Source organism: Triticum dicoccoides, chromosome 5B (genome assembly GCF_002162155.2).
Source record: "Triticum dicoccoides isolate Atlit2015 ecotype Zavitan chromosome 5B, WEW_v2.0, whole genome shotgun sequence".
In the NCBI taxonomy this organism is placed as follows: domain Eukaryota; kingdom Viridiplantae; phylum Streptophyta; class Magnoliopsida; order Poales; family Poaceae; genus Triticum; species Triticum dicoccoides.
The window spans coordinates 582249262-582258896 of record NC_041389.1 but is presented as its reverse complement, the minus strand read 5'-3'; the positions used below and the strand labels follow the sequence as shown (position 1 = coordinate 582258896).

The 9635-nt window shown below is 46.5% G+C and overlaps 2 protein-coding genes across 3 annotated transcripts; one reads left to right on the top strand and one right to left on the bottom strand.

The window, feature by feature from the left end:
* Positions 1–2323: 2323 nt before the first annotated feature.
* On the top strand, positions 2324–5082 carry LOC119311770 (auxin-responsive protein IAA13-like). The gene is made up of 5 exons (XM_037587471.1): positions 2324–2807; positions 3934–4196; positions 4326–4428; positions 4553–4614; positions 4696–5082. The coding sequence occupies exons 1-5, from the start codon at positions 2569–2571 to the stop codon at positions 4731–4733; spliced, it is 705 nt and encodes a 234-aa protein (XP_037443368.1). The 5' UTR covers positions 2324–2568; the 3' UTR covers positions 4734–5082.
* Positions 4089–9434, bottom strand: LOC119311769 (protein transport protein sec23-1-like). 2 transcript variants are annotated; one of them, XR_005151166.1, is made up of 3 exons: positions 8764–9434; positions 5777–7715; positions 4089–4225 (listed from the first exon to the last, which is right to left on the bottom strand). XR_005151166.1 is itself a non-coding variant. In XM_037587470.1 (2 exons), exons 1-2 carry the CDS (start codon positions 9358–9360, stop codon positions 6054–6056), a joined length of 2259 nt encoding a protein of 752 aa, XP_037443367.1. In that variant the 5' UTR covers positions 9361–9434; the 3' UTR covers positions 5687–6053. The 2 variants fall into 2 exon arrangements, 1 of the variants encoding a protein (XP_037443367.1); XM_037587470.1 differs by lacking the exon at positions 4089–4225 and having other exon boundaries at positions 5687–7715.
* Positions 9435–9635: the final 201 nt, after the last annotated feature.

Below are 9635 nucleotides of genomic sequence, written 5' to 3'. Positions count from 1 at the left end.
CTCTCGCTCGCTCGCTCCGTCCACTCCTCTCCCTCTCCGGTTCCGATCCCATCCACCACGATGAGCAGGTCCAGCAGCGACTCCGGCTCGAAGCTCGACTACGAGGAGGAGATGGCCCTCCGACGGAAGAACGCCAAGGCGCTCCGCCTTGCTATTGAGCAGTCGGAGCGCGAGGCGAAGAAGACAGCAGCGGAGAAGGCTCGGGTGACAAGGTTGAAGCGGGAGCAGGACAGGGTGGTCCGTCGGATGAAGGGGCTCATCGTTTTCTCCGACTCCGACTCCGCCGACGGCGACAAGTGCACCTCCTCGTCCGACGACCAAGACCCTCCACCAGCCGCGGACGCCTACAGCTGCGCCGACGACCGGAAGGGCAAAGGCCCGACGAGGAAGTGGTGATTCTGCCCCCCTCCTCCTTAATGTCTATATCATTTTCAGTTGCAGAAGTTTATGAACTTGTCGGGGCCGAACTATGATCTTTTGGATGTTGTGAAGTATGTTAATGTCCGTTTGCAACCGATCTTGTGTCCCTTTACAGCCGATTTTTGTTGTCCGTCGTTTGATCATGTAGGGTAGATCAACGTGTGCATGTGTATTATGGATATAAGGCGCCAGATATGCGATACGCGGATGTAGAGTGACAAATATGAGGGTTGCTCGGTCAGTGCCCGCCGGGCGCGTCCGCGGGCATTTGAGGGGCTAGATTTGCCAACTCCGGCTGTAGATGCTCTAAGACAAGCATTGGTTCATATGCGTCGCCGCTCGCACAAAGTAGACGTGGTAGCACACATACTTCACACATGTTTCGGCTGCGGCCATGTTATGCCTAAAATGGCCCGTGTGCGTTGTCTAGCGCAGAGTTAGTTGTGAAAAGTTATGGGTGCGTGTTACCGCCTCGAGAAGCATGCTGAAAAAAGCCATGTATCCAACCGTTATCATCATTGCTACATGGATTAATAAATAGAATAATTTTAGGGTTCTCAAACTAATTCCTTTGTTGATGACCTTCATGGTAAAGCTCAAGGATTTGAAAGTTGAGTGAATTGTAGATGGTGCCCAATCTCTTTTCTTCTTGACCGCTGTTTTGGTTACCTGGCCTTTGCCTAAACATGTTGGTTGTCTTTTTGAGAAATAAATTCATGTGTTCCACTTGATTCATCATCTATCTATCAGATAGTAACACACACTTATAATTTCTTCATTTCCTTTCAGCAATTTTTTCTTTCACAGAAATAATCTACGAACCGTATTGCAGCCGACCGACAACTTTATAAAAGATATAAACGGATAGGGTAAATATCAAGGAATGATGTCTCTATATACCAGGTAGTGAGACAAAATTATAATTTTCCTTATTTCCTGGCAAAATTACTAATTGCCATCACTTTAGTATCACTCTCATTGATGCTCTAGATAAATAAAGTACAAAAGTTCAAGCACACAACCAACAAAAATTAGATGAAAGGGTTTCACCCGATTTTAGTAAACAGTACCTTAAAGAAACAAGTTCAAGCAAAGCAAGAAATAGTAGTACCTTAATAAACAAAGTAAGAAACAATATATATGATAAAGCTGCGCTATACACACGATAAAATATGAACGACTCATAGAGGATATTTAAAATCCGGCCACACATATGTGCATACATTGGGCACTGTCCGCTGGATATCGATGTCGTGCATGCATCGGGCAGCAGGAACGTGCATGAAGCAGTTTCGTATGTGATAACTGCAACAACTCATATTAATTTGAGGTGCCTTGTACTTCCGTGAACTTTGATAATAAATCTGAGTTGTTTCCGTAAGAAAAAGAAAACTCATATTAATTTGAGCCTTCAAATCATGAGACATGAACTCATGCAATTTTGCTATTGATCTTGGACCAAAAGTAATCCTTAAATGCATCGACTAAAACTCATAGGCCACAAAGAGCTAAACACTGTGACAATGGATAGCTGGACACCAGCACCCTGCAGCTCATCTCCCTTGGGGAATTTTAGCTGGTGACTAATTATATTTCGACCCACTAATTAATTATACTAGCAAGTAGAGCAAACCACTTGTTTGTTGGCCTACAACATTCACCCTGTTGACATTTCATACCACTGGATCCCAAGTTGGTAGGCCTCCACACTGTGCTAACTGGCAACACGGCAGCACCTATGCTTGCATCAGTCGTTGAGCAGACAATCCAAGCCGGGGAAACATGGAAACAAAAATTATTGGCTCCAACCTCCAAGTAGCCTCACTCATGCTCTAACTAACTGTTGTTCTAGTAACCCCACAGCTCTCTCTCTACCACCCTACCAGCAGAGCATTCACCACTTCATCTCCCTCCTCTCTCTCCTCTCTCTTTCTCTTCCCTCTATATATACGCATCCCCACCCAGTTCTTGGTTCCTCTCTCTCTTCCACCACCACCATCTCCTAATCACAAGCCATCTTGCATACACGGAGAGAGAAAGAGAGGACGAGAGATCAGCAGCTGCTCGAGTAGCTCGCGTGGAGGTGTCCAAGGTGGGAGACCCAAGCACGGGCTAGCTAGCCGACCAGCTGCTGCTCCACCGGAGCCGATGGCTGGCGCCGACGTCGACGTCGGGACGGAGCTCAGGCTCGGGCTGCCCGGGGGCGGCGCCGAGGCGGCCAAGGCCGGGAAGAGGGGCTATGAGGACACCATTGACTTGAAGCTCACGCTGCCCACCGGCGGCGGCATGCAGGAAGACTCCGCCGGCAAGCCGGAGCCGGCCGCCGACAAGGCCAAGAGGCCCGCGGAGGCCGCGGCCGCCGACCCCGAGAAGCCACCTGCTCCCAAGTATGCCTGCATATGCTTCCTTTATCACACATAATCATTTCGTTAGTTTTTAACTCATTATGGTAGGTTGTTGGTTTTGTTTCCTAACTAACATAGCATCGATCGAGTAATCTGATTTTTCTAGCTTCTAGGAATGGAACCTGATTATCTCCTTTCCTTTTCTTTCCATTATGGTTGTTTAGCAAAAGATCCATAAGTGCAGACATAATTAGACATATGTAGAGTTTGAACATGTGTGCTCAAGGTTTTTTCTAGATTCTATGCATGGAACCTGATTAATTATCTCCTTTCCTTCTTTTCATTCTGGTTGTTCAGCAAAAGATCCAGAAGTACACACATAAACATAATTAGACATATGTAGAGCTCCAGCATGTGCAGGCCTTCAATCCTTTTTCCCGTTATAAACTGGTTTTCTCGAGTTTGGATTCGTTATGTATTTATAGGACGTTGAATAAACCATGGCATGCAAATGGGCAAACGCTTTAAGTAGGGCAAAATATCCGCAAAGGAGATCCCATGGCAGAAAGCGTGCAAGGCGACACCATCCGCTGTGTGTTGTTTGTCGCCTCCAAAGCGCCGACGCGAATTATTAACGCCTTTCCAAACCATAAACATATGCGCACTTGATGCCTGCTTTGTGCGGCAGCCGGTACATACATGTCAGAGAGGAAAACCGGTGATGTTTATACTTTCCATCCATCTTTTGGCAGATTCCACTGCAAAAGGAAAGCGTTTCATTTTCTGTGATGAAAACGGAGAAAATGTTTAGTCTGTAGAAGATAGTAGATGATTGGGGCTGTGGATAATCATGCTGGCCATGATTCATGTGGCGTTCGGCTAAAGCTGATGCCGTTTCAATTATACACCATAATGATAGTGGTACTGCTACCACCATAAAGTTTGCCGCAGGCGTACATAGATTAGTTAAACGGAGCTGGCTGCCGGAAGGAATATAGTAACGTGCGTGATCGAGATGGATGGAACCTCCAGCAACAATTGCAATGGAGAATCTTATTTGTTTTTACAGCGCCAGTGGGTTGGACTTGGAACTAGATTATGTAACGAACTGATTTGCAAGTGGTAAATGTAAATTTGTGGCTAATTTCGCATGTCATGCGTCGACCAGGGCACAGGCTGTGGGTTGGCCACCAGTCCGGTCGTACCGCAGGAACGCCATGACCGTCCAGTCGGTCAAGATCAAGAAGGAGGAGGAGACCGAGAAGCAGCAGCCTGCTGCTGGCGCCGCTGCTGGCGCCAACGGCTCCAACTTTGTCAAGGTGAGCATGGACGGCGCGCCCTACCTGCGCAAGGTGGATCTCAAGATGTACAACACCTACAAGGACCTCTCCATTGCTCTGCAGAAGATGTTCAGCACCTTCACCGCAACTGGTAAGATCCGTCACCGTCGGCATCAGAACCTGCAAGAGCATATTATCAACTCATGTTAATGATTTTGCCTCGACTGGTATGGATGGAGCTTAGTTTGAATTAAAATCATCAACTACTTTTTTTTCCCAGGGAATGAGGGGAAGATGGTTGAGGCAGTGAACGGTTCAGATGTTGTTACTACTTACGAAGACAAGGATGGAGACTGGATGCTTGTTGGAGACGTCCCATGGGAGTATGTTACTTCACTCCTGCGCCCCCTTATCTACTCCCGTATTTACGACCCCGTGCTTAGAATGCAATTAAGCGAGGTCCACGGTTCAGTTTCTTTCGTCGGCTGATGATCAATTACCCTGCAGGATGTTTGTTGCTTCATGCAAACGCTTGAGGATCATGAAGGGGTCCGAAGCCATCGGTCTTGGTCAGTATCTTCAGCTAAAATTCTCTTACAATTCAAGAGTTATATCTTAATTCTAACCCCCATGGGACTTTTTTGTTTCAGCACCAAGGGCCAAGGACAAGTACAAGAACAAGAGCTAAACATGGGGCAGTAAGAGGAAGACTATGATGCCATAAGGATGGTGTTCTTGCAGTGTGCTATGGTTTCTTAGATATATAATGTTTTCAATTATTAGCTGGATTAAAAGAAGGGAGAGTTGCCATGTTTAATTTGTTGGTGGACCAGAAGCAATAATCTATCTGTGTGTAGCTGGATTGGTGTTATGTGATGTTCCCTACCATGTGTCCCAGAATCTACTTGGTGATTTTATTCTACTGTTGTCAATTAAGTATGTGTGATTGTTAAGTAAAGGGCATCAATGAGACTATTATTATTATGGTATCTTGTAAGTTAACCTGTTTGTTAATTATAAGCACACTATTTTTGTAATCTGTGTGTGGTCAAGTGGAAGGGAACAGGCCATGTGCTTGGTGATGGGAAATCCATTACTATAACCTAGCCTATCTGTCATTGAGTTATTGAGAAGGTTGGGTCTTGAGGAATGATGGGTACGATCATAGCAAGAAGCTTCCTTGCTCTGCCAGGGTTGTGGTGATAACAAGGCTAAGTACATTGCATAAGCTAATCAAACATAGTCTATTCATCATGCATTTATGGCAGGGAAATGTTTATATAGGATGCATGTATCATGGTTGGTCTGCAAGATGTCACACACCATTGGAATCACACAGCTGTGCAATCACATCGTCAAAAGGAATATGCAGATGTTATGTGAAGACGATCAGAGGCATCTACATGTCACTGTTTGCGTAATAGAAATGAACTGCTTAAAGGATGTATTATGCCTATAAAATACTCCCTCCAATCCATAATACATGTCGCAGTTTTGAACTAAGGTTGAACTAACCCTAGTTCAAAACTGCGACACTTATTTTGGATCGGAGGGAGTTGCATCTCGACATTAACTCCTTAAAATAGTGTCACTGTCCTACTGCATAACTAAAACAAGAATGGTAGAGTGATTTACTGCATATCAAATGTAACCACAGGCATCTCAACGCTCGTCGGGGGTAAAGATTAATAACATCAGTCTATACAAAAAATTAAAAGGTAACTGGCTTACATCAAACTGGAGCTGAAGCAAATGTACAAATCAAGGAGATCTCACTCCTCCAGGCAGCTCTGGCAATATTTCAAGATAACATATGGCCAGAAATAACACGTAACTAATTCCACATGGACTCTTTCATCCTGTACAGCCAGTTACTGCAAGTGTTCAATAAAACTTGCAAGTAAACACCACCCGTGAATATGACATTCCATCTATCAGAAAGCCGTATCTTCAGGATCTGAGATGGGCCCAACTGAGATAGCGGAACCATGGGCAGGTCCATGCGTCGCTAACCCTGAACAGCCAACTCCTGCAAGTGTTCAATAAAAACTTGCAGACAAACATCGTCGGTGAATATGACCTCAGATCCTTCAGAAAGCTGTGATTTCTGTGTCACAGATGGATTCAATCGGGCTAGTAAAAACCTGGCTTGGCTCCCATGCTGATCACATTTTATGAGTTTTGGCACTGGAAAACGGTCTGCCAATAGTGCCTCTGCATCAACTTCTGGTGCTTCAAGCAGCTTCCGTAAGTTTTCATGATTTGGGTCTCTATGATAGCCAAGTTTCCTCCACTGAGCAATCTTCGAGCCATAATGAATCACTATATAGAAGTACGAATCAAATAGCAAAATGACATCAGGAGAGATGGAGCTGACATCTAGCAGCACAGGGATAGGTGGTCCATCAAATGAGTACTGGAATAAAGTTGGCTGGATCATGATCAGGGATCCCACAACTCCCTCCCTATTCAACATCAATCGGAAGAAAGCAGTTTCATCAGGAGAGCTGTTGCCAACATCAATGAACTGTGACCTTCGCAGGTAGTACATGAACTGCGGATACAGGGAGAAATTAGTGGACAAGCGAAATGTAGATGGATCTTCAGGGACATAGTTTCCGAACTTAGCAGTGAAGCGAATAAGCATCTTGTCAAGCCATCGTATTACATCTCTAACATGGTATGTCTCTGCTCTGTGAACAGCAAGCCTGGCCACAACTGCTGCAGCAGCTTCCTGATCAAACCCTGCAGCAATTTCTGGAGATCGAGGTCCAGCCCATCTTCTCGCAACAGTCGTTACCCTTAGGCGATTGCTACCATCACCATGTCGGTATCTTGTCATGAACTGAATAAAGAAGACAGTTGGGGGATCGGTATCACGGCTACAATCAGCTCGGAAGAAGAAAGCAATACAGGTTTTGCTGTTCAATGTACTCATTCTCCAATAATTTGTCCCACCCTCACCAATTTCTTTATCACTAACGGAGCTGTTTTTTCTGTGAAGGGAGATGCAAGGACCAAGGGCACCACAAATCTTGACCTCCCTTGATGTCACTACCTCAATCGTTGCATTGAAGTTCATGTTAAGGTAATCAGTACCCTCACGCTTGAAGGTTTGCCTTAAACAGCTTTTGAACTGTTCAGACTCAAATGACTCTGTAAGCACCATTAAGCCCCCAGATACTTCAACTGGATACCTAAGCTCTGCAGCTCCAATCTGATCAAGAGAGCAAGCCACAAGATCAAGAACTAATGCACTGTCTGTCAATCTCTTGGCAACTTTCTTATAGAAATCCTGGGCTTTTTCAACAAGAGGCACATTGCCATTGAAAATGTCACGATGCGAACGAATTGCCTTCCCGAGATCGGTTTCCACCACAAGTCCTGGACCCACTGTTGTGGGACCAGATGTAAAAACCATGATTCGGCCACCAGTGTTAGGTGAGCAGCAACCTTCCAGAAGAGCAACAGCTGTGGAAATAGCAGTGCCAGTAGCCCTTAATGGGCGATGCCCACATGGGCAAGCAGACATAGAACTCAGGTCCTCTATTGCAGATGTAATGCTAAATTCACATTCAGAAACAGGCAGCAAATATCTCTGCGCTTCAATGGGTTTCAGTGTAGCCAACTTGTTGTATCGTGAATGTCGAACACCTAGAAGTTGCTGTATCTGAAACATACGAGAAAGCCTCTTAGATACACAGAAACGGCGATGAATTATACAGAGTAAATCAGTTATCGTAAGAGATCAGTGAATGACATTAGCAGTGAGCCTATGACTGACCCAATTGAATAACAGATGTGAAACAAACAATCATTCGCCATCCAGGAAACAATTTCCAGTAAATCACTGATCAGATACTGAAAGTCCCATCTTGCTGTTCAAGTTTAAAATTTTCGATTCTCATGTACAAAAAGGGGGCCAGACTCACCGTAGTTTAATGGACATGAGCATATGCATGTTACTAGCCTAGTGACCTAGAGGCCCAAATGCAGAAACTTTTGAGTCAAACATCCGACAAGAACAATCTTAGAAGACAAAAAAAACTGCAGTCGTATATAACAGGGCTGCAGAGTACAACTTTAAGGTCACTGAGAATGTAGGGAGCAAGCTACTTAGGATGCGTTTGGCACTGCGGTGGATTATGATGATTCCACTTTTGTCAATTACCCTATGTTTAACCAACTTTTTGTGATTTCATGGCTATTACTCACAGCAGATTATATATAGAAGTTCAGCAACTGCAAACTGAGAGCCTTAATTTACAATGTACAATGTTCATTCAACTTGGAATTCAGAAACCAAAGCTACGGCCCGTTCGGGGGGCAGGGGCTTGTGCCCCATAAGCCTGGCTTGAACCTAGGAACTGTTCTAGTCTGTCTTGTGATTTTATTCAATATGTTCACTTGAGCTTGTTTATAAGCGGTTTACGAAACAGGACATTCGGGGAAGCTAGGTCTTTTAGCCAAGGTAAGATCCCCATTGATGTGGGACGTTTAAGTCAATATGTGCAATGCTTGGAATCAGAAACTGTTCTTTTTTCACCATATAACATGTTTATATTACTTATTCTGGCAAAAACAGTGGACTAAATGTGATTCCTACTGACTATACAGCTTGCACAGTGCACTGATCTGTTTCACCAATGATAAGCATATAATCTAACTATAAGCAACACCCCATGATAGGATCAATCACAAATTCAGAATTCACCGACCTTGTCTGACTCGAGCTCACGCTCCCCATTGAACACGACCACCCTGGCGCAGCCCTCGAAGCCGAGATCGTGCACCCACACCGACGCCGAGAACGTGACGAGCGCCACCCTCACCCTCTCAGGCAGCCCCTGCACGACCCTGAGCAGCTCGGCCTTGAGCGCGGCGAGCTCGTCCCCCGCGGTGGCCGCATCGACGACGAACACGATTGCGGGCGGGGCGCCGCCCCCAACCTCCGCAGGGTCCGGGGGAAGCGTGTACTCGACGCTGGAATGGGTGGGGAATAGCTCGGCCGGAATCGAATCGGGGGAGATGTGGCGCGGGTAGGGGTTGGCCATGGAGCCGCAGAAGGAGCAGGACCAGCGGGCGGAGGCGTGGTGGACGCGGGAGAAGGGGTTGAGGGCCGCGGCGCAGGACGGGGAGGCGCAGCGGAGGGGCGGGTAGGGGAGGATCGGGAGCAAGTCGGGCGCCGTCGGGTGGAGCGGCGTGCAGAGCACCGCGGTGGGGACGACGAGCGCCTCCGCGGCGGAGGGCGTCGGCGGCCACGAGTGCCACGGCCAGCGGAGGCCCTCCACGGCCTCCAGCTCCGCGAAGTCCATCGGAATCGGGCGGCGGGCGGTGGCGTGGCGACTAGGGTTTGGCTATGTTCTCCAGCCCTCTGCCATTAGCTCTGCTTTCCTTTCTTTTTTTTCCCGGCCTGCTTGGCTGTTTCGTCCCCCCTGCTTCTTTTCTCTGTGGTCCGTCGGGACCGTTGGATCGAAATCCGACGGTCAGCCCTCTCTGTCCGGTGGGTTTCTTTTTTCTAAGAGCTTTGAAAGATACGCTGCAGATCATATGAATTGAGTACATAAATAGTTCATCCCTACTAGTAACT

Coding starts and splice junctions, on each gene's coding strand:
- LOC119311770 (XM_037587471.1), top strand. CDS start 2,569: ATGGCTGGCGCCGACGTCGACGTCGGGACGGAGCTCAGGCTCGGGCTG. Junction 2,808..3,933: donor GAGAAGCCACCTGCTCCCAA/GTATGCCTGCAT, acceptor TGCGTCGACCAG/GGCACAGGCTGTGGGTTGGC. Junction 4,197..4,325: donor CAGCACCTTCACCGCAACTG/GTAAGATCCGTC, acceptor TTTTTTTCCCAG/GGAATGAGGGGAAGATGGTT.
- LOC119311769 (XM_037587470.1), bottom strand. CDS start 9,360: ATGGACTTCGCGGAGCTGGAGGCCGTGGAGGGCCTCCGCTGGCCGTGG. Junction 7,716..8,763: donor GTGAGCTCGAGTCAGACAAG/GTCGGTGAATTC, acceptor CGTATGTTTCAG/ATACAGCAACTTCTAGGTGT.